The sequence below is a fragment of the Poeciliopsis prolifica genome, unplaced genomic scaffold (genome assembly GCF_027474105.1).
Source record: "Poeciliopsis prolifica strain line A6 unplaced genomic scaffold, Auburn_PproV2 SCAFFOLD040, whole genome shotgun sequence".
Taxonomy (NCBI): Eukaryota; Metazoa; Chordata; class Actinopteri; order Cyprinodontiformes; family Poeciliidae; genus Poeciliopsis; species Poeciliopsis prolifica.
The window spans coordinates 3,692,957-3,717,146 of record NW_026562415.1 but is presented as its reverse complement, the minus strand read 5'-3'; the positions used below and the strand labels follow the sequence as shown (position 1 = coordinate 3,717,146).

Genomic DNA, 24,190 nt, shown 5'->3' with positions numbered 1-24,190 from the left:
CTTGCTTTCACTCATTTACACTCCTTGCATTTGACTGCTTACATTATTTCTTAAAAAGTAAGAGCCAAGGTGAATGTAAATGTGACATTCTGCATCTCAGATCTGTGTGGCAGACCAATGGCTTCAGAGAAATATTCCTGCCATAATTTATCTGCAAAATGCTTAGAATATACCTAAATGTTAAAGTAATATCGAAATAAATACCAGAATCAAAATTGCATAGCAGAATTACTGAACATCATTCTGCTTTGATTAGCCTCAACATGCGTCCCTCCGTACAAGTCATCAATTGACATGGACACATAATGAAGAAGTGACATCACTCAGTATGGATAGAAAACAATGGGCAGGACCTCTTGTTAAGAAAATCTCCACTGATTATGCTAAGTTGTTGAATTCACAAAGCAATCCCAGACCATCACACTAACACCAACATGTTTGACACTAGTTATGGTTTTCTTCTTCTGAAATGCTGTGTTGCTTTATATAGGATGTAGCAGAACACATTTCTACATTTTAGACAGGTCTTTATGGTTTCCACCAGGAAACTCAGTGTGGGTCCCATGGAAAGACTATTTCTGATTCTGTGTCTCATGTGGTAATTAAATCACTCACTCTTCAGTTTTCAGTCACTAAAATGAGTCACAGATTTCCTGATTATCTGACACTGACACTACAAGACAAACTCAAAGAATCTATTTCTAGATAACCTTGACGGTATCCCACTGAGATGATGAGGCAGCAAGATATTGTTACCAATATTGGTTACCAGCTAAAAATGTTTCCTCTCACATTTTTAGGTTTAGCCTCTTGGATCCTATTCAGGGGTATTTCTGAAAGTCTCTCACCAAAGGATTAATGGTTTCAGAAAAACTGTGATAAGGCTATTGATTGGCTTCAGGTACAATATGACCCATCCAGTTATTGATGCTTGAAGCAGAAATCTCCACAGTCAACGTCAATATTGCCTGGAGTTGAGTGGGATTAGCTCAGACAACAAATGAAGATCACTTTTAGTAAGGATTTTCCTCCTCAAAGCAAGTCATTTTGAGGATGTGGAGACAAAAGTAAGAGACAAAGTAAGGAAGTTAAAGCCCATAATATTAGAAGGCATGATGCCTCTCAACAAGTCTTGAGTTTTTCAGGTCTCCTCACACTGCAACCAAACTTCTGGGGTTTGGTTGCAGGTTTTACAAATGGAAGAATAATTATGAAGTGCAAGAAAAAGATGCATAGTTTTCAAATGAGAGAATTTACTGCAACATAAAATGAGTGTTGGACTGAAAGCGAGGGAAAACGTGTCGCATCTTATTTTTATTCCTAATTATGCACCACTCTGTGCAAGTATATTGAATAAAATCTCAACAAAATGCATTGACGTTTGAAGTTGGAACATGACAAAATGTTCAAATGCATTTCATTAAGTTCACTCGCTGCTTTTGTACCGCCAAAAATTAATGCTGTGTACCTGAATCGTGCTCAATTTGTGTCACAGCGCCGCCTGTGCGTAAAAAAAGCTACCGTAAAAAAAAAAAAAAAAAAGGACGGGTAATATATTTATTAGCACGTCTTGCTGGGCGTGGCATGCTCCTCTCTGCCGGAGGGGAGGAGGCAACAGCCGTAGTGTGCTCCGGGGCTGCTGGATGCTCCATGATGGATGAGGGATGACAGATCGGGGTTAGCCGCCAGGGGAGTCCATTTTCCTGCAGCGCACGGTCCTACACCAGGACCGAAGAAAGGAAGATAAGGAGAGCGCATCAACCGCTCCCCCCTCTCTCTTCCCCTCTTGTTTCACTCTCCCTCCTCTCCAGTGCATCACAGTCTAGCGGGCTTTACACACTGACTGCACCGCATTGATGCTGCTGCTGCCGACCCAACCCAGTGAACTAACACTCAGATAGAAGCACAACTGGGAAATGCATGTTGTAGAGCGTGGGCTTGGAAATGCGTCATTCTGCAATATTTGTTGACTCCCTTCTGGATCCGACAATCTCAACTCTTTGAAAGCTGACGGAGACACGGCGCTTTTGGGATTTTTTTTTTTTTTTTTCGCAGCCGGGTTTGCAGACGCAGCTCATCATGAGGATGGACTGAAGCTGCGCTCGGTGATATAACTCCTGGATCATGCAGGTTCTGCAGCCTTGGACGTTAGTTATAATACTCGCCCATGCGCATGTGTTGTTATCCCTGAAGAACAGTAATGCAGAAGCTGGGAGCCAAGACGACAGTAACAGCAGCGGCTACTCTGGCAGGACTTTCCACGGTCCGCCCCGGGAGAGCCGCCAAAACAAAGCCCGAGACCGCGCGCTCTTCCCGGGACACGCTACAGGTGCGACCCTGAACTCCACTCGACCGTGGAAGAGGGCGGCAGCGGGGGAAACGAGGCGAGCCGGACACGCTAAACGCGACTTCAATAGGAGCGTGACACCCGTGGAGGATCCTGGCGGGTTGTCCCACTGGGACGCTACGCGCCACCATAATAAGAGGATAAAGTTGAATGGTGCGGGGACGCCGGCAGGTGGACACTACAATGCGGCTAAGCTTCCTTCAATGGCTCGAGAAGACGGAGGAGGGGTAACGGAGGAGGGGGACAAGCACCAGAGAGGCTCAAAGGCAGGAAAGCGGTGGAGAAACAAGCAGAACAGGAGCGCTGTGGTTATGCCGCCGTGGGAACCCGTCCCCAAACCGGTGGCTCTCACCTCCACCGACCTCCCGTTTGACCTCTTCACCAGGAGGCCAGAGGTTTTCACCTTCAAGGAGGAGAACCCGTGGGATGCCACACCGATCACCCCTCCTGGCTCGCCGGATTTTGGAGACGAGATCAAGAACCCGTTCTACCCAGTGACGACCGAAACTTTTGGCGCTTACGCGATCACATGCGTATCCGGCGTGATTTTCCTGGTGGGCATAGCGGGCAACATCGCCATCCTGTGCATCGTGTGCCAGAACTACTACATGAAAAGCATCTCCAACTCTCTGTTGGCCAACCTCGCCGTGTGGGATTTTGTGCTCATCTTCTTCTGCCTCCCCATGGTGGTTTTCCATGAGCTCACGAAGTCATGGCTCTTGGGGGAGTTTACCTGCAGAGTGGTGCCATACGTGGAGGTAATTCTGTTCATTTTTTTAGGTACTTCGATTGAGTTCAGAGGCAATCAGTGTCATTTCTAATTGACATCACACTTCTAAGGTAACAAATCAGAAACATGGTCTGTCAGAGTGTTCCCTCTTGCTTTGCATGTTCATACAAGTCAAGTTTCAAAGAGGCTCCAAATATTTAAATGCTCTCCATCTACGAACTGGAGAGATGCTTCAGGTGAGCTGTTGACTGTTTTTTTCCAACATGTCCTCTGTAAGCTCACCTCCTCCAGTTACACCAGTGTCAAATTTAATGCCTTTTGTACAAAACAGGTGCTTTCTTCCCAGAGGCCCAAACCTCTTTTTTAATAGCCCCCATCACTTGAAAGTTGGGACAAAGGTTTGAAACTCATTTAAAAGATGAACACAATATGGCTGAAAAGGACCCAAACACACATTAATACAGGCTAGGAATGAAAAAGAGGTAAACATTTTGCTATAGTCACAACCCTTTTTAAGTACTACCAGGCTTCAAGAACTGAAAAAGTAGTTGTACTTTTAAAGTCCTGCTTAAAAATGTCAGCATAGTTGTACTTTCAGACCCTAGCATTTACTGATGGAAAAAATTGAGAATCTGTGCTCTAGAAATCATGTTGCTCATCATTCAACATGCAAAGATTTATTTTTTCTAATTTTTTGACTACGAATAAGCACTTATTGGCATTTGGTCTGCTTCAGCAAACCCCTTGGTATTACATGTTTTAATTATAGTCAGATCAGAGTCTAATACTCTGACTGCATTGTTTTTCACTAACCTCCTGACACGCTTCCAGGACGATCTGTTCAATGCAGTACATGTGTTTATAAAAGAAAGGAGCTTATTTGTCTTGTCGAGAAACGAGATATTTTCTACCCGTTGCTCGTTGTCATCTCGTCTCCCCAGGTCCGTTGACGTCATGCGTAAAAGTGAAACCACAAAGACAACAGTCACTGTTCAACTTCCCAATCAACCAGAATTTCATTCCAACAATGCAGTGCATAGAATCGCATCAACAGCTCAACATAATCATCAGAAACCAAAGCCACAAAGAAATTAATCACCTTAGAAATATACGAATACGCGCCTTCGGAGACCACTGCGTATGGGAGTTGAGACAGTTCCACCCAGGTGATCTGACTGGCTGTTTTAGCTCAATTACTTTTACATCAAGATATGTTTTCTATCTGATGCGTTCAAACATACAGTTTAGAGGTGGACTCAAACAACCCGTGATGACATGTTGCTGTTTGTTCGCCAGAGACCATGCAGGTTTTACCCAGGCCAAGGGATGAATCTATCCGCTGTCCAAGCTATCCTCCCTGTACACTTTCCCAGCATACGAACAATAGAAGAGTTCATTTCATATGGCAATATTTTACTCAAGAAAGCAGGACCAACGTTTATTAGCCATCTGTGTTTCTCATCAACTAAAGAACAACTAATTTTAATCAAATTGTGCTCATTATTTCCAAGAAAAATGTCCTACTGATTAAGTTATGCATCAATTAAACTGAGTCTAAATCTAACCTAAACTGAGGCCGACTCAAAATCAAGATCAGTCTAATATTTCAACATGCGCTAAAGTTAATCATCATTAAAACTAGCATAATTTAACTAACATTTCCAACAGGCTCCACCCCTTTTATTTTATGGGAAGATGAAATCATCACAGGACATACACAAGGTCAGATCCCGGTTTAATTGTGTGTGTGTGTGTGTGTGGGTGTGGGTGTGGGTGTGTGTGTGTGTGTGTGTGTGTGTGTGTGTGTGTGTGTGTGTGTGTGTGTGTGTGTGTGTGTGTGCATGCATGTGTAAAAACACTAATACAACCTAAAGCTATTACCTCTTGGAGACTGACTTCATTCTTCTCCTAACAAAACAAAGTTACCGAGGTCGGCATTAACATTTGGAGAGAAGACATGTGTAACCATAGACACAAGCAACAAGCATGTCTATATGAAATAAGTAGATTGGTTGAGCCGAGAGTGGAGGTTCCCTGTGGTGTCGTCTTTGGTAAACCTTGTTTTATTCAGCGTTCAGCGGAGGGTGGAATTTTTTCAGCCTCAAAGAGAAAGCCATCTTCTGCTATGGGGTGCGAGCAAACACAGCTGTAAAATTTTAGAAAAACTGAACAAAATCAAAAATTTAGGAAACAGCCATCTTGCATTATCTGCGGTATGCTTTGCGGCTGCTTCTTCCAGACAGCTCGTCTTGTCTGTTACGCTTGAAACTGATAACGGAGCCAAAACTAATCGGCAATAATTGGAGTTTTTGCAATTGGCATTTATGGGAAAGAGATCAGTAACAAAAGGCCAAGTAAAAGAAGAAAAAAAAAGTAAAATACGTATTAGAGTTATGGAAGTGAAAACAAGTTATTCAAAAAAAGTTAACTAAAAATATTGGTCTATTACCACTAAATGATTTGAAACTAAGTATTTTTTATTTTCAAAGTAGAGATGTACCAATAGGACTTTTCCTGGCTGATACCTTTTGGTTTTCTTAACAGCTTTACCTGATAACTAAAATTTGGACTCTCTCCAAAGTATACGAACTATAATGTATTACAATCAGAATGTTCTACAACTTCATTTTTAGTAGTTTTTAGTCTGACAGAAAATGAATTTGCAACATTTACAAAACTTGCAATATGGAAATAATTTCAAGACATAATTGCAAATTAATGCATAATTTGATTTATGTATCAAATAAAAAAAAGTCAAGAGAAATGCATCAAAGTACAGGATTCATTTATTAAGTGACTGCAGCTCAGTCACTTCCAGACTGAGCTGCAAGTGAGATTTGAATCGAATTGAATAGCAAAGGAAGGCAATGACAAGCTAGCTGCACCCAAATTTTTGCATTCAATGTCAATTTTACTGGTTTATTTCTTTCTAAATCACTGTGCATAAATGTTGTTTTGACTTGCAAATTATCTACAATATCGTAAACAAGTTCCTTATTTGAAGCTGAATTATACAAACAGTTGTAACTTACTAAAAAAGTGATTGAAGTGCTTCAAAATAAGCTATCTGACTCACAGGCAATCTTGTGCAGGGGTTCGATCCATCAATCTACTGCTCACAAGACGAACTCCTACCTTCCTTTATTTACATGTTATGTACGAATAAAAGAAAAAAAATACAGTCTTTGTGCCATTCCTTAAACCTTGATGTTCTTTCGTTTTGTTTGAAACTATCGTGCCTTTCAATTTCACTGCTTTAGGCGTTTGCTGGTGCTTCTCATATATCCTATTTTTCATCTTAGAATTCAATCATTTTAATCTTGCTGTGTGATGCACTTTATATGAAAAGGATTAAGTGTGCTCACATATTGTCTACTTCCTCAGTTACAGCCCCCCACCTCCACTTCCCAGCTGCTCCTGACAGGCCGAGGAGTTAAAGGTGGAGCTGAATAGCTGGAACAAAAGAAGCTCCGTATGTTTTGCAGAAAAATCCTGAACATCTTTGTTGAGAGGCTGCTGTCATCTGTACTTCATTGTGAGGGTTATGTAGCGACAGATACTAAGGAGAGGGTGGAGAGCTTTGGGTAAATACGGACTCCAATGTTTTGGCACATAATTCTGGAACAATTCTGTTTTAAAACTTTATGACAATACTGTAAATGACATGGATCATCGTGGAGCATTCCTGCTACGGCAGTAAATGTAGCTAACCTGTTGCCATATCTTCCACAAGGGCTGCACAGCAAATCAAGGTCTGTTTGGAATCCAATAAAAGTAGAATAATATATTTCTAAGTGGTATGAATTTCCAGTTTACATGGGAATGTTATATTTAGCCAACTAAACAATTACAGCAGTAAATCCTCACACCAGACACACATGACATTGTCCAAAATGCTGGAGGTCACAGTGTTGGAAGAGAGAAAAGAAGAAAATAGGTTCTTATTCCACACTAATACCATTACAATATTTCTCAATATTTTTGTGATTACAATGTTATCTTGTATTGTGCTCCTCTATTATAGCTATTTTAGTATCATAGCTCAGGGAATTGGATGTATTTTCTAATTTTGAAGGCATTATAAGCAGCTAGGTTAGACCATAATTTTAATACACCTTGCAATTTACACTTTCCAGCAGATTCCATGTATTTTGGGGACATTTTTTATAAGAGATTAACAAAATGTGATGCAGATTTGAAAAACAGAAGGAAGATGATATACATTTTCTAACTAATACAAACCTAGAAATAACTTTCAGCCCATCTACTAATACATCTCTCAATAAAATCCTATGAACCATCATATCATAGACTTTTCCATGCAAGGCTGTATTTGGTCATTCTCCCTAGTTTATTTTTTATTTTATTAAATCTGGGCAGTCTGCTTCCCCCTGCAGCTTGTGCTGATCAGAGGTGCTTTCCACCTGTCCCAGAGTCATGAGCATGGTAAAAGCTCGGAGTAAAGAAAAAAGGGGGAACTATTGATTTGTGAAGGAGAAGAAAGAGGCGGTTAGGGTCTCATAGAAGCACACGGGCAGCCAGAGGTAGATTCATATATAGTGTTGAAAATTGTTAGTAACGGCAGGACATACATCACCTTGACAGTCACTACTTTCAATGTGCACCCGCACACAAACTCGAAGCAACTGAATCAAAATCACAAGTTCGATTTCATGGTGTTACTGTGTAATGAATCAGTGTATTAAGCCACTACAAAGAGATCAGATGCTGTTATAATATTCCTCATGCTTTTATGTTTAAAGAATAATTCTATAGTGAATGAAATTACTTTTGCTAGACCCTAATAGGTAATCATCTTCATGGAATTAATCTTCACTTATGTCTTTTAATCTTACACAGGCACACAAACACAGTCTAACACACAAACTCAAAGTCAGTGGAGTGTGCTCATCCTCCAGATGGATGGGATAGCCTTCTCACTGATCACTGCCTGAGGATTTTCTCCCCTCAGACGCCCTCCCTGCTCTCTTTGCATCAGTTATCTGTGATTAGACACAACCCTCAGGGGGACGGTACACAGATCCGCGCACTTGAAGCCACTCAGAGAGCATTTGACCACACACAGACACAGGATACTATATATATGTACTGATAAAGATAAAACATACATTCAATGCTGTATGAAGGCACTCGTCCTCTATTCAATTGCAGCTAGTCTGAGAACATGACTGATGGTTAATGGTTTTAATTATTCATATATGTAATTAGCAGCTCTGCATTATCTATAATTCATGATGGTTCATTCAGTTAGTTCTTTGTCTATGGATGAGCAGATACTGTGTTTCTCTGTGTTGTAACAAGAACAGACAACAGCTTGCAGTAAAGTTTAGGTCTGCTATTGGGTGCAATTAACCAAACTGATAATTATCCATGTAAGACTGAAATATTTATCAGATCATTGCCATTATGGAGTTGTAGGTCAACAGAGAAGCATTAGCATATGGCAGGTCTTTGTAGATTTCAACATAATTCTGTAATGACGTTTGCAGCAGCACAAGACCTTATAACACTCCCAGGCAGAAATCAATGGCCTGGAATGGGAGTCCTCCAGTAGACACTTTATGCTAAGGGGAAAATGAGACTTTTCTGATGTCTAGAGGAAATCTGCCATAGGTTAGGACATAACTTAAAGGGGGGGAAAAGTATTAGAAAAATAGCCCCAAACACTGTAGTGTACTGGAGCAAAAGCAATGAAATACAGCATTGTTGCTTTTAATTCAATGAAAGGAGCACTTATGATACTGATGTGTCAGTCCATGCATCTTTGTATGTTTACTTGCACAAAAGCAGTATTGATTTCCTCCATTTGCCTTCAGTTTTTTTTTTCTTTTCAGTTCTCTTGAAAAACCCCTGATAAAAACTCAATTTATAGAGCGAGTTAACAGAATGGAGTTAAATTGTAAATCCATTCTGGGCTCACATTTGTAAACAGCACAAAAACAATTCATATCTCAAAGGCGACATATACAAAATGTTCTGACTCACATAATTAATATGCATCCACAACAACTAAACCGATTTATGTATTTAGGTAAAAAAAAAAAAAAAAACTGTGTAATTGCCTGCTGATTATAATAGTTGTCGTATCAAGTTGTACTAAGGTTTGAAAAAGTGGTTCTCTGAAAACCTTTTGTTGGATTCAAACTTTTATAAGGTTTTAAAAGACCAGAGTTTTTACAAGCTGTATGGAGTAATTAAGGTCATGTTATTCGAACATGTTTTTGTTGCTTGCAAGAACGAAAACTTCCAGTCGTCAAGCTGCCCACTATTCTTAGTATGGTAGGGCTACTTCAAAGCTACAGGCAGCAGGTATGTTAACTGCAGGTTGTTGTTGGAAACATTGTCCCATCAAGCAAATCTCCTGTCCCACCACATTCCCAAACATGATTTGAAAATTTAATTAAACATGATTTCTATTGGACGTCAGTGTTATATTAAAGAAACCGTTTTGAGAGGACTTGTGACATGATTTATTATCCTACTGAAACTAGTCATTAGTAGATAGGTACTCTGAGGTATTAGTAGAATGGGCAACACCAGCAAAAACACTGACGCTAAAATGGTGCTCAGTTGGGACTAAGTGTGCCAAGAAAACGTCAACATCACCCTGATAGATTGATGCTTTCATACTGATTAGAAAAAAAATCTCACTCTGCTATTTGAATGTTACAAAAGGCAACATTCAAGTTTTCCAATCTGATACTCTGGGTGATCTCGTGTGAATTGTAGCCTCAGTTGCCCGTTCCATGCAGACCGAAGTGGTAGCCAGTGATTTATGCTCTTATGTAGTTCAAATGCTTGAAGACTGTCTTATGATAGAATTGTCAGTCTGACATTCCCTCCACTTTAATGCATTTCTGTGATAGGAGGGGGTTTCACCTTTCAATAACAACCCACCAGAGATGCGCAGTCCTAAATTAGCAAGACAAATTAGTCAACTGGGTAGAATAGATGGGCTCAAATGTAAGATCAATGTTTTATTCCATTCCAGAGAAGGATAGAGAATCAATCAGTGTTGCAAGAGATGATTCTTCATGCAAAACAGAATCTACTCACACTGGTTCATGTTGCCTATCTGCATACACATGTCTATTACACATAGGAGCATACACACACACCACTGTGTCACAAACCCTCAAGACATTTAGGATGCCTGACGTGAAACTAAAAGATGAAAACATAATGTAAATATTTATTTTATAAAATGTGATATATAGGGGTGTGGTAATTGTAACTATTGAAGATACATAAAACATGTCTGATGTAAGAGACTCTGCATGTCATAGCTGTCTAATGACTTCCTGCCCGAGACATTCATTTATTGATACACTTGTTTACCTACTTCTTACACTTGTATTTTTCTTCCAACCAAACTTATAAATGGCTGTTGTCAAAAACTTGGGACTTGTGGTTGGAGCGATGGTCTGCTGGAGCAGTCACTGGGTCATACTCTGCTCTGAATAAGTGCAGTAGGTGGAATAACCCCTTCTCTGCCTGCTCCATTACTTAAAGACTGTGGTTGTAGCTGGGCATTGTTTTTGATGTCAGCCCATACATCACCTGAGCGCACCCATTAGCTCTGGCAGTGCCTGCAGTCAGGCTGTGGTCCACATTTGCTAAACCAATTTTTGCTAAGACTCAGTTTAAATTAAGACCATTTGTACCATCAACCCAAGACCTTTAATTAAAGTGTTAATGGGCCATTATTAAAAATTGCACAGGTGGGCAATCACTTGCTGTGCAAATAGAACAATGAAACATAAAATGTATGTACTCACAATCAAAGGGTTTTTCATTACTAAAATATTTCCTTTTACCCATAAGTATTGTTTTAAAGTTATTCTCAAATGGATTGCTTGAATAATAAGTGATCCTTTTGCACAAACTATTTTGTCATGATTGTTAGAAATAATGGGACTAAAGTCTTGACGCTACCTGGCTTGTTTTCCCACGTGTGGGCAAAGCGAACATGACAAGGTCTGCTGTTGGGACCAAAAGCCATGTTAACATAGCTAATTGTTCCATAGATGTCATGACTAATTTCTCTCCTTCTGTCTCTTTGCATTGTCTATAACTCAAAGATGTATTATTTTATTCTGTCTTTGTTTGCCTCATAAATTACTCTTGCCTGCTCTTTTCCCATTGTTTCTCACCCTCTCATTTGCATATGTCCCTGCAAAAACAAACAGCTTCGACACCTCACCAGTCGTGAGTCTTGGACAATCTCACTCCCTCATCTCCCCTCCAGTACAAAGCTATACTTGTTCTCCCTGCCCTTGCTTTCCAGTCTGACACGCTTGATCAAAGCTGGGTGCCTCGAGCCTCCATGGAAGCCTTTAAACCCATTCCAGCCCTGTTCTCAGGCCATGAAATATTCAGCGTGTACCTGTGCACGTATGCTGGATGGTTATTTGTGACTCAGAAGTGGGTCACACTAAGCATTTTGAATTATTATTCTTATTCACATCAAAAATGTAAAATATAAACATGTATTTTATAAATATAGAAGAAAGCATAACTGGTCAACACTGAATGTACTGACCTGATGAACGTAGATGGGTACAGTGTCTGTAAAGAGATCAACATTATCAGAAACGGTGCCCAGGTAGGCAGTGACATTTAATAGTGCAACTGATGTGCCAAAAACCATCTCCCACTCCATTATACCACCAACAATAACCTGACGCATTGATATAAAGTAATGTGACCCTACCATAGCTAAGTATCATGATGAATTATGATGATTAACCAAAAACTGATTAATTGTGTATGTTATATGCTGAAAGTTTTTATGTACCTGATTTACATTTGTTATGTGGCTGTTAATGTTTGGTGCAGTCTGCTCTTATTAAATATGAGGATTTATAGCCAAATTAAATTAACTTTGAAAGGCCACTTGCTCCTGGTTGTTATTAGGCGTCAGAAAGGCTAACATACACATCCCATATATTTTGTACCATATTTGAGAAACAAATTATATATAAATTATTCACTGTTTTCCTAACTGACCAATAAATCCAACTCTTCATTGTTGGACTGAAGAGTCAGTAGTATGTGAACAGAGTAAAAACTAAAGGACATAGAAAAAAAACTTTGATTTGATGCTTCTGAGAAAACACATTTTCGTGGGTGTAAGACTACATCCTAAAATAATATATTATTTTTTCTGCAAATTCATTACATTTATTGCCATGTATTCCCAATTAAGTAAATTCAAAATGCCACTACCACTTAACTGCTGGTGCAACACAGATTCAAGGGACGTATGCTCTAATAATGTGCAAAATGTTATTTGAAAGATGATTTTAAAGAAGCACAGAAGCTTTATAGTTTATTGAGGATTTAACCAGTCTGTAGAAAGACTGCCTCTTAGGGATTACGAAGTGATTTCATCCAAGGACCTTGGACTTCAGAAAAAAAAGACTACTCAGCTGGATTGAGTGCTTTAAGTGGAATATTAACATGCATTAAATGAGGCCAATATGTCAAATGTAAACCTTTCAAGCTATGAAAAGATTATTTTCACAAAGCATAATAGCCTTTTTTCAGCAGGCAGGAGTTTAAAAGTTGAACTAAATCCAGTCTTTCTTTAACAGTTGAATGTGGAACGATATGACTTTTCAGGTGAACATTGCTCAAATAGATATTGGGTCATTTCAATTCTGAAACAGATCTAGACCTCATATTTTGTCCTGCATCAAACCTGCATAAGTAATTAACCTGGAGCCATTTGGTAATTCGGTGGGGAGTGAAAGATATTTGCTAAAACAAAACTTGGGGAGGTCAGACTTTTTATAGGGAAACCCCATTTTTCTACCATGGTTTGGTAGAAAAATGCACCTTTCCACACTTGTCTTGACTTCAGCTAGCCCAACAGACGGCTTAACGCCTTGACAATCTTGAGGTGTTTTGGAAAATGCTCTCAGATACCTACCTAACATGTACCGTTGACTAATCTATGTATATATTTCAAGCATAAGAGTTGTATCATGGTCTGACAAGTAATTGCAGTCTCGGGTTCAGCGGTCGCATTGATCGCAGTAAGAGTTGATGGCCCTGGAGCCAAAGGGTGTTTTTTCCACACTTACTCCGAAGAGTTCTGTATGGTTACCCTTCATTAGCCTGGTTAGGACCTTTGTGTCAGGGTGTGTGTGTGTGCGTGTGTGTTTTGATGTGTGAAGGAGGCCTACTTACACTGAACATCTTGCAGAGCATGTACATCTATCTGTCCAGGAAGGATGTGTTTGCAGCAGCAAAGCCTTGGCTCACCGGGGCCATCTGGGAATCTGGCTGCTGTAATTAAATTTGATATGAAAGGCAGGATGGAGGGAGGGTTCTGTAAAAAGGAAAAGAGGTTTCCGAGATGGTAAGATTATAAAATTAAAGGAGACACAAGTGTGAGACAAAAAGAAAATGAAGAAGGTAAGCAAAACAAGAGTGGTTGGAATAGGTTTGGTGCTGAAAGGAAATGGTTCATTTCAGGATACAAATGCAGACCCACTTTAGCTGCTAATGAATTAATGCAACAGATGTTGCGGGAACTTGTGCAGTTGAAAGAGCTGGGATTTTGAATGTGAAGAAACATTAGCAGCTTTATGTACTTTATTTCATTTTATTTAAAAATCTGTCACTTAGATATACTTGAACATGCTATGATAATTAAAACATAGGAGCCATGTTTGTGCATCAGAAGCTGCTTCAAGCTGATGGTTCATGTTCTGCAGTTAAATGAAGGAATATTTTATAAAACCCACTTATATTAAGAAATTAAATATTTTATATAGGGTTCAGTGCTTACTGAAATTGTAATAACACTTAAACTCATTCACATTTTGTGACTGCAGCCAAGAACTTAATTTTATTACACTGGTATAAATGATCAAAGTCATACATAATTATGATGAACAAGTTTATTGGGGTGATTTAATTTATTTAAAATTTAACCCAGGGTGGCTGTAAAACTTAACAGTTTGACATTCAATTCACCTTCAAACATTATTTCTAAGACTAAATCTGTGTTTTTGTCTTTTCAGGTTGCCTCCTTAGGTGTGACAACCTTCACCCTTTGCGCACTCTGCATTGACCGCTTCCGTGCAGCCACAAATGTTCAGATGTACTATGAGATGATTGAGAACTGCACATCTACAACAGCCAAGCTAGCAGTCATCTGGATCGGTGCCCTCCTCTTGGCCCTCCCAGAGCTCCTCATTCGACAGCTTGTAGCAGAAGATACAGGGCTCCCGGACGAGCCCCCAGTTGAACGCTGTATTATCAGGATATCCACATCCCTTCCTGATATGCTCTATGTGCTTGGTCTGACCTATGAGGGTGCTCGACTTTGGTGGTGCTTTGGCTGCTACTTCTGCCTCCCGACTCTCTTCACCATTGGCTGCTCGCTCGTGACGGCACGTAAGATTCGGCACGCCGAGCAGGCCAGTGTTCGCAGCAATAAGAAGCAGATCAGGCTGGAGAGTCAGATGAACTGCACAGTTGTGGCTCTGGCAATCGTGTATGGTGCATGTGTGGTGCCCGAAAACATATGCAACATAGTATCTGCGTACATGGCAGCTGGTGTTCCAGAGCACACCATGTCCGTCCTGCATCTCCTCTCTCAGCTGTTGCTGTTCTGTCGGGCCGCCGTGACACCGGCGCTGCTGCTTCTGCTGTGTCGTCCATTAGGGAGGGCATTCCTGGACTGCTGCTGTTGTTGCTGCTGTAACCACGTACCCTCTTCAGCCACAGCCAGTGATGATAACGAGCATGAGTGCACTACTGAACTGGAGCTGTCGCCGTTCAGTACTATCCGCAGGGAACTGAGTAACTACACACCTGCTGGCTCCAACTGCTGAGCTGACAGTCCTGTTCAGGGAGGGAGATTTCACTGGCATGTTGGTGGCTTGTGTTTCTTGTGCTTGGCTAGGAGAGATTTTGCCTTATCTAGTCTCCACGCATTTTGTAAATGAGCGCACAAATGAGGTTGGACACCAAAAATGAAAATCACCTTTAGCCAACGGCCCACAAGTCTCAACTTTTTAAAAGTCTAACCTTTATTTTCCAAGAACAGCTAACAAAAACAAAATATTTTTCACACTCACAGCCTTGGGTGCTATTCAAACAAGGACAATACATATTTTTAGCAATCCTGCCTGAAACCTTTAGGACTCACAAACCTCCACTCTGTCAGGCACTAGTGCCCAAATGTAAGGAGAAGTTGGCATGGCCCCCTTTCCCTCTGGCCCGGTTTTTCTGGAATTATCCTTGAAGCATATTTCCATCACCTCCCAAATTGATTGCCACCCCTATAAATTGTATACACTCAACAACAACAGTTCTATTCTGAAACAAAACTTTGAAGATTTTTGTAACTTACTTTTCTTGAATCACGTTTTCTTGCATTTCCCATCTTGAAAAGTTCCTAGGAGAAAGTGACACCTGCGTCATTCGCACTTGATCGAGCTTCTCAGACTGGAAAATACAAAAAAAAAAAAAATCACATTTCATAATCAGTGCTTTAGGTCACACTTCAAAATCCAAACAGATAAATCAGGAGCAAGTAACCAAACATAGTTAGCAAATTGTTGAAAATGCAAACATTAAAACCAATAACATTAAAAAGTCAAATCTGTGCACAAATCTAGCTTTCACATCAGTCAAAACTTAAAACATCATAAAACAGAGGATCCCAGACTTCTTATCCCAAATTACAGCATCTACTGATGCTGACTACAACCCTTTAATATAATAAGACAACATCTGAAAAGAAATCCGAATGGAGATGTTTTCTATAAAGACCAGTGGAGTTTCAGTTTGTCCAGCATCGTCAAGCTTATGTGGGGATGCTGAAGCGGGCATTTCCTCTTGTCTAAGAGGCCTTGTCTATGTAATGATGACTGGGTCTTTCAACTGGACAGTGCTGCAGTTGACAACACCCTTCTCAAAAAAGACTGCTACCAGGAAAGCAACATTGCTCTTCTGGAGCATCCTGCATATTGAACTAACTTAAGTTCCTTTGAAAACAGGAAAGGAAGCTAATGCACAGCCTTTTGAGTTTCAAAACAATTTTCAATCACATGCCTTTTTTTTTATTTTTCCTTGTGCTCTTGTTCCTCGTATTGCATTTAAAGTTCAATTTATAACCTGACTGTGATCAGGGATTATGAAATGTGAATAGCCATAAATTTTTACTCAGTCTTGAAATTTTGATCAGGAATGTCTTTAAAGCAGCAGCATGTAACTTTTATAAAATCTGTTTGTAAAAGTTATATACTTTGGCTTTAAAGGAAGTTGCAGATTACCATTTAAAGGTTAAGTGACAGTCGAACTACTCTGTCTAGGAAAGAGTTAAGTTTATGTCGAAAATGCTTTTCTGCTACATCTACAGGAATTGTTAGGGTACTGTGGGTTTACCCTCCTGCTGTTATCATAAGTCATAATTTACAGACATTAAATTTAGTGTGAAATTATGATGCAGGGGTTTTTACTTTTTTATCAGGGGTGCCAATAAATGTAAATAATAAGGCAGTTTGTTTAAAGAAAAATGTAAACACAAATGTCCTTTGCCTTTACAAATAATGTTTATATACAAAGAATCCCTGTCACCATCAACCTGGAAGAGAACGATTCCTAATCATCTAAAAATTGTGCCACTGTTCATTAACAAGACAAAGATTAATTATTGCGTGTATTTTGTACAACTCTCAGATACATCGTCCTTCTAAAAGGCCTACACTGCCTACTCAAGTACACAACTGTGTTTACAGACTGAATCAGTGCAAATGTACAGTTCCTATGACGCGGCAGTGCACATAAGGGAGCGAAGCTCACAACTATTTAAAAAGTGATTCTGGTGGTTTGCAGGAAAAAAACAGACAAGTGTCTGCACTGGAGAATTCGGATGTACACGACAACTTTTAAGACTGTTTTACAGAAATATCTGGTCGATCCAGAAGAACTGGAGCTGGTCTCAGAGAACTGCAAAAATGGACACAGGCGGAACTTAAAAGGGACTTAAATGATTTTAAACAGATTTAATTTGAATTAAGCCAAATGGTATGGATTTAAAATGCTTCGAACTGAATTGACTAAAGTAAACATCAAAGGAGTGGTTAGTTATAGCATATAGCTGAACGTGACCGACTTGGGACTTTGCTGTATACTCTTGTATTGTGTCATGCCTTACACATTGGGGGTTGTATATAAACTGTACAATTTCTATGGTGCTCTTATGATAAATGCCCTGTGTACAGCAGATCAATATGTTTGACTTGGAACCACAAGTAACCAAGCTGCGTGTGTCATTTTGGATCAAAAACGCCAGTTAATTAATTGCCATAAATTCACCTTAACCTTGAAAAATAGTTTTCCCACAATGTTCAAAAGAGCTGAGCTTAATTTGGAGTCACACTATTCTACAGTAATGTTTACTAGGTCTCTTTCTGAGACTGACAGACATTGCATACTCAAGCAGATGCATTTTTTTTTTTTTTTACAATAACAGAAATTTGAGAATTGCTTTAGGATTATTAGGGCAATAAATATAATTGGTAAAAGAGATAATATAGGGTTTAAACAATACATTGTAAATAAGTGAAAAATAGGAAAGAATTGTAAATATACAATAAATAATACCTGTAATATCAATCTTTGTAAAATGTAAATACAAAATGTTTTTTCTACCATAACTTCACTTTATATTTCTGTACTCTACGCATTGTGCTACATACATTAAAGTACTATCAACATTTTAGAAAAACACATTTTTGACATTGTTTTTAAAGTAATGATCCGGTCACATCAAACACCAAATAGCTTGATTAGCCAGGTATATACAGATTTATATTTTAGATTGGTTGATTATTTCTTCCTTGTAACAATGCTTAGTGATAGACAAAGGTTTGTTCATTTCACTTTAAAGTTAATTTCACTTTAAATGATGCCACATTTATAAGTAAAACATTTAACCCACAACGCCTCCACCAACAACAAGATGATAATGTGCGTAGCTCACAAATGGGAAATTTAAGGGGAAATTAACAAGATAAAATTTATTTTCAAGTATTCCACCAAGCACAGATAACCTTGTTTTTGTCAGACGTACCTTTTCAAAAACATAAACTTTACATCGGCAGAAACCTTGTTGACCTCAAATGCTCCTTGCAGTTTCATTACTTGAGCTTTTAAGATTAACTAATGAAGCTTTTCACATGGCATTTACATGTGTCTTGTACTGTAAGTCTTTTTCTTGAGTCGACGAATCATCCCTGAGTCAACATAAGGGTAAAATTACTGCTTATAAGAACCCAAGCAGATATTTTAAAAGAACCGCTATGTGAACATTTGGCAAAGGAAGCATTTTTGAAAATGTTCTGTACATGAACTTTGTGGTGACCCAAGTTTGATGTTCATCAGTCTACTGTATATTGCGAAGACCTTTTGCATACAATCCTGCACTGCCAAACACCTTTTTTCTGTCTCTTGTGGTTGTAGCACTATTTCTCTGGGAGTCTCTCTCAGATCAGAAGCCACTTTACTTTTCTCTCCATCATTAGGATTGTCCTAGTAAAAAGACATATTAAGTCTACTACTGCACTTAGACAAACTTTACACAACAAGTTTGTAGCCTCTCTGGGTAGATGTAGCCTCTGGTTGGTGCTGGCTGCACTACATTAAGCAGTTCTTTGACATTACGCCCTATAATCTGTGTGATAACTCTTATTACAATCACTAAACGTGCCACTACTGAGGACTAGTATATAAATTCAAATAGTGATGCAGTTTTCTCACTGTCTCACTCACTGGAGTTTTTATGGAAGCAACAAGAAAACTCCATACTGAAAGATTTCAGGCTGGGATTCGAACCCAGGACCTTCTTGCTGCAAAGCAACAGCAAGCTACTGCTCAACGGTGCAGCACATAGTTCTCACATTAATAGATTTACAACTCTTTTGTAATTTAATAAGTGCTTACTGATGGGACTGACTTGTAATCTGGCTTCTGAACCTGATTATTATTATTATTTTTTGCATATTCCTGAAAGTATAGCTCATAAATGGCTCAGTGTGTAGTAATGTGGTTGAAACTATTGATGAAGTGAATCTTGTTAATCAGTCAGTGAGATGTTTCCTCTGAACTTTGTGAGTCCTTTCTTCACTCTGAGCTAAATGTGTCTGTATTTGATACCTGAAAATGTAAGCACACAACCACTGTAGTCCCCAAGTCTAGTCACTTGTTTCTAAATAGCTTTTATATAGCCAAAAATTGTCCCTTTGTTTATCAAAGAACTTTCTCTTGAAAACTGTATATTAAAATCCTAAATGTACCGTGTTGGCAATTTATTGTGTGGTTTGAACCCTGCAAAGATTTTCCTACATGAAAGTATAAAGGCGGAAATATATTGTGCTCAAGGAACAAGACATGACATGATAACTGGGTTCACGAGTTTGTTGTCACTACATTTTAAAAATATTTTCTCTACTAGTTAAATAAATATTTCAATGTTTAATGATCTCTGAATACATATATACAAGTCCTGCTTTGGCACAACCAAGTACTGCAGTATGAAGGCAAAATTCCATCTGCAGTTATAAAATAATAGCGTTAGTAGCTGGTTCATAACTAGGTTTTCTTCCAGTTTCTCACAGGAAAACAATTTGTCATAAATCTCTAGTTTATAATTCTATAAACTATTTCTTGTTTTTAGAAACAAACTGTGAGTATATTTCTATGCAAATTCACAATACCATCTCAGTAGATAATCTACACTTCAGCAAGAGTTTATTTTCTCATAATTTTCTAACTTAATAAATATAGAATGAAAAACACGCAGACTAACTCTTACACAGCCAATATGGCACAGAAGACTTTCTAAGGGAATGTATTACTGTTAATAACTTCACTGAGCCTCTTTAAAAAAATTAAAAGCCTAAAATGTATTTAATTTATTCATATCTCAACTCTAGTCTAATAGTGAGTTAGTCAAGTGAAGAGCAGCAGATTTGCTGTGCCAGAATTTGCTCATTTCTAGCAGTTAAATATTTAAATAAGAATATTCATGCTCTCTTTAAATTTAATGAAGCAAAGGAAGATCTCATTTTATTCTCTCTTTTCATGTCAAGCTTTATGCGCAAAGGAGAAAAATGTATATAAAAATTGTTTAAATCTTTATTGTACGTGAGCGAAAAATGCATAATAATTCGGGTTGTGTTAATATATAAAATATTTATTTGCAGTTTAGATGATTTGATGTTGGTTACACAAATTCAGCACAATCTTAAAACATGTGTACAGTAGTTGCACCAATAATCCAAATTAATATTTGAATCTATAAGACTGATCAGTGTTGATTAATTTTGGTATTTGTCACATATATATTTGATACATGATGGTTTTTGAATGACCACAATCTCAAAGTTTGGTGCCATATCTAGTTTCTCATCTGATAAATGCAGGTAGAAGAAAAGCAGAGAGGAAGTTGACAAAATGATTTCATGAAAAACAAAAAATGTACAATACTGGCAGAGGGAGAACAAATCGTCCAACCGGAAAGCTTGTTGTAAGAACCCAGCACTGAACGGGGTAAAAAAAGGTGAAATGATGGCTGAAGAATTATATTGGGATCAGGTGAGCTTAATCAGAAGGATTTCTAACAGTGTGTGAAGCAGGGGAAATGAGGAAAGGAAATGAGTTAACAGATTAAATAGAAAGAGCTGAACTACAACACAAAAATATCTACAAAGCAAAATTGAGAAAGCCCAACTTCAATGTGAGACAATAAACCAAATACAGAGATAGAAACTCAACAAATAAGAAACTAAACAAAGGAATGAGCCTTTTATTATAAGAACCTAACAATAATGCACCACAAAAAGAAACAAACTGAATACGGCAAGCTTTTAATCTTATTATTACTCACAATAATAGCAATAATAAGTTTATTATTATTGCAGAACTATGAAGTGATTTTTTTTTTTTTTTGCAGGACTTCATCAATCAAAAGAGAAAATGCCAATTGAGAATTTTTAGCGACTATAGTTACCCCTGATTGCAACTTCACTCATTACTTCAACTTATCTTTAATCAGTTTGGAGTTCAAAGTAATCATAAACATTTAACTTATGACTACTAACAGGCAAAAAGGCTATCTTTGCCTCTTCTTTGCTTTGTTCAGTGCTCTTTTCTTTGCATCTCATTTGTTGATGTAGAAAAATGAAGAAAGATGAGTGTGAATGGTTTTCATTCATATCATTCATGAACAGTATGAATTTAGGCAACAGTTGTGTCATTATGACCCAGCTTGAGAAACTTATTTACAGGATATGTAAATAAGTTTTCATATTTGACTAAATATGTAAACTTATATTGGGAATACTTCTTGTTTCAAAAATTTGTTCCAGTTAATGTAACTCTGTAATTCAACCATGTAAGTAAAGGTTGGACTAAAAATGACAAATTATTTTCCAATTTCCTTAGGCAATTTAGAGAAAAGCAATAAAATCAAAATTATAATTCCATATTAAACCACTGAAAAGGCTAATTAACTGAGGCTGACATTAAGCCTAATGGAACCAATAAGTGACTGAGAAATTCAGAGGCGTCAAGTTTATGGGCAACACAATAAAACTTTGCATAAGAAAATGGCTTGAAATGACAAAATAAAAATAATATTTCAACCAGATGCTGAGTAGTTGTTTCTCATGCTGGGTCATAATGACACAACTGTTGCCTAAATTCATTTTTCTACATCAACAAATGAGATGCAAAGAAAAGAGCACCAAACAAAGCAAAGAACAGTGTGGCATGTCAAAAGAAACACTTTGAAATTTAAACCACATAAATTTTCTTAAATGTTATTTGGAATTAGTTAAAGCTATTATAAAAGAACCTTTTACTAATGGATGCCCTTCGTTAAAGGGTGATACTACTGTATTTGTATTATTATGTGTCTACACAAGACTGAATGTATTATTTTAGAAATTGACATTTTCCAATAAGCACACAAGCAGACAAATATTTAACCTAATCTCTGCTCTTCAGTGCCTCAACAGAAAGCTTCTTTATGCTGCAGCCATGCCATAGCATAATGTTCCCTCATTTTTCTTCCTCGAGACATAAGAGGATGATTTAAAATACTCTCTTCTAACACATCCTACACCCCCACCCACCTCCTCGCCTTTCTTCTGTTAGATCCAAGTTGTTATACAACGCTGATGATAGCAGCCGACGTCCTGAGTCTGCATCTTAGATAAGAAGAGAACTATTTATGCCTCGTGGAACAGAAATGGCTGTCATGCTGGAACAATGCAAATGCCAAAAGTCTTCTCCAACCTCCAAATATGACGTGTTCAGTCCTCCAGAGTACAGCGCTAACTCCTACTGTTGAGCTTTTCTACATTCTTCTTTTTTAAAAGAATATCAGGGATGTGAGCAGCTCAGAAAGATACATAGTAAATGAAAGTAGATGATAATTTGCTGTTCAATAATGTGTGAAAGCATAAACGGCTGAAATGGCAAATACTCTGTGATGGGTTTTGACATTTAAAGTCTGGATAAAGCACTGAATTATTCTGAAAGAATTACAATTTTTGATTTATCGAACCTGGACTGTGTGTAGCAAAAAGCCTGATTCTAATGGTGCATTCACACCAAATGCTGCAAGTTTAATGTGTGTGCACTTTTGGTGCATTCACTTTTTGAGCGTCTGGATTTCATTCAAAGTCTATGTGGATGTGTGTCGAGGTCCATTTCACCGTGTTTCGAGCGTCTTGTGTGGCGCGATTTGAACCAATTGGAGCATTTGACGCCTCAAGTGCATCCAACACCTGGTTTGGATGTAAACCAGATGTGCCTCATGTTCAAAACACGTTTGGTATAAATGCACCAAAATTGAAGCTTCAGATGCATTTAGTGTGAACTCACCATTATTCTTAAAAATATTTTTGCCATCTGGTTGTCAGTATATTGAGTTGAAGTCCAGCAAACAGTTTTTGGTTCTCATTGTTTTTGGATTAGTACAAACCTCTTTTAGACAAATGGTATTTTTTAAGGGCATGTGGGATGGACAAGGAAGGGGCTGCTCAGAAAAATATTGTCAAATTAGCTCCTAATCGTACTCTAAATCAAACTCCTTAGCTATCTGGCACTTATCTGTCAAGAACAAAAACGAGACACCTCCATTACACACGGCTGATGGAAACTAAGCACTCGCTCTCTTTGAAATCTGCCAATATTGAACCTTTTATGAAATGTTCCAGTATCCAAGTCTTGTCACACAGGCAGTTATGTATTTGTGCACAAGTGTAAAGATGGGACGTTGTCCCAGAAACGCTGACAGGCGAAGTGCCTCTCATCTCCATAATTTTCTCAAAAAAAAAAAAAAAACAGCTGGCCTCCTGCCGATGCACTTGTTCATGCTCAATCAGCCTCAATCAGCAACCCCTTGCTTCTGTCTGCCTCTTTCAGCAGACATGCTTGTGTCTGAGAGTAGGTGTCTTTCGGTAGTGTGACTAAATCGGGAAAGTGGTGTTCAGTTTGTAACCATGTCCTAATTTAGTAAAATGTAAAGCAGTTTTCTGCTTGTCAGATTTTATACACCTTTCATCTGCTAAAATATTTGGCCCAGAAGGACTGCTGTGAGATCGAGATTTTAATCTCTATTTTTTTCTGAATTTATTGTACAATTAACCCTGCAAAACAAATACTCAGACAAAGTTCCTTTTACTCTGATCATTCCTGTTTTTTATGGGTTTTTTTTTTTTTTGTGAAACAGGATTAATTTTGGCCGTTAAACGTCGCCTGAAAAGACGTTCAAACTACTTAGATTTATTCTTGTGCAATTCTTCAGCAGGTTTCACAAACGTACTCCCACTTGTGTTTGTCCAAGAGGGAATTCATGAAAAACAAGAACTTCCAGCCAAGCAATCTGGCTTATGGGCTAAGGTTTTTCCTGGCTCTGCTTTATGAATGGTTACGATAGTAACCAGGGTTTCAAGTTACCGTGCTTTAAAACTTTTACCCTTTTTTCTTAACCTGCTCTGCATCTTGCTTTGAGAAGATTGAGGATATCGTTTCACAGCATTGAAAGGCAAGTCATGCTA

General features: G+C 38.4%; 1 protein-coding gene and 1 long non-coding RNA gene across 2 annotated transcripts in view; one reads left to right on the top strand and one right to left on the bottom strand.

Moving 5' to 3' along the window:
* LOC129375513 (uncharacterized) overlaps positions 1-24,190 on the bottom strand; it is an 83,125-nt gene that overhangs the window by 27,159 nt on the left and 31,776 nt on the right. Inside the window, exons 2-3 of the long non-coding RNA XR_008607639.1 lie at positions 15,469-15,563; positions 13,293-13,434 (exon numbers count right to left, since the gene is read on the bottom strand). This is a non-coding gene — a long non-coding RNA (uncharacterized LOC129375513). The remainder of the gene's footprint in view (positions 1-13,292; positions 13,435-15,468; positions 15,564-24,190) is intronic.
* Positions 1,635-19,417, top strand: gpr37b (G protein-coupled receptor 37b). The gene is made up of 2 exons (XM_055054649.1): positions 1,635-3,105; positions 14,132-19,417. The coding sequence occupies exons 1-2, from the start codon at positions 2,125-2,127 to the stop codon at positions 14,945-14,947; spliced, it is 1,797 nt and encodes a 598-aa protein (XP_054910624.1). The 5' UTR covers positions 1,635-2,124; the 3' UTR covers positions 14,948-19,417.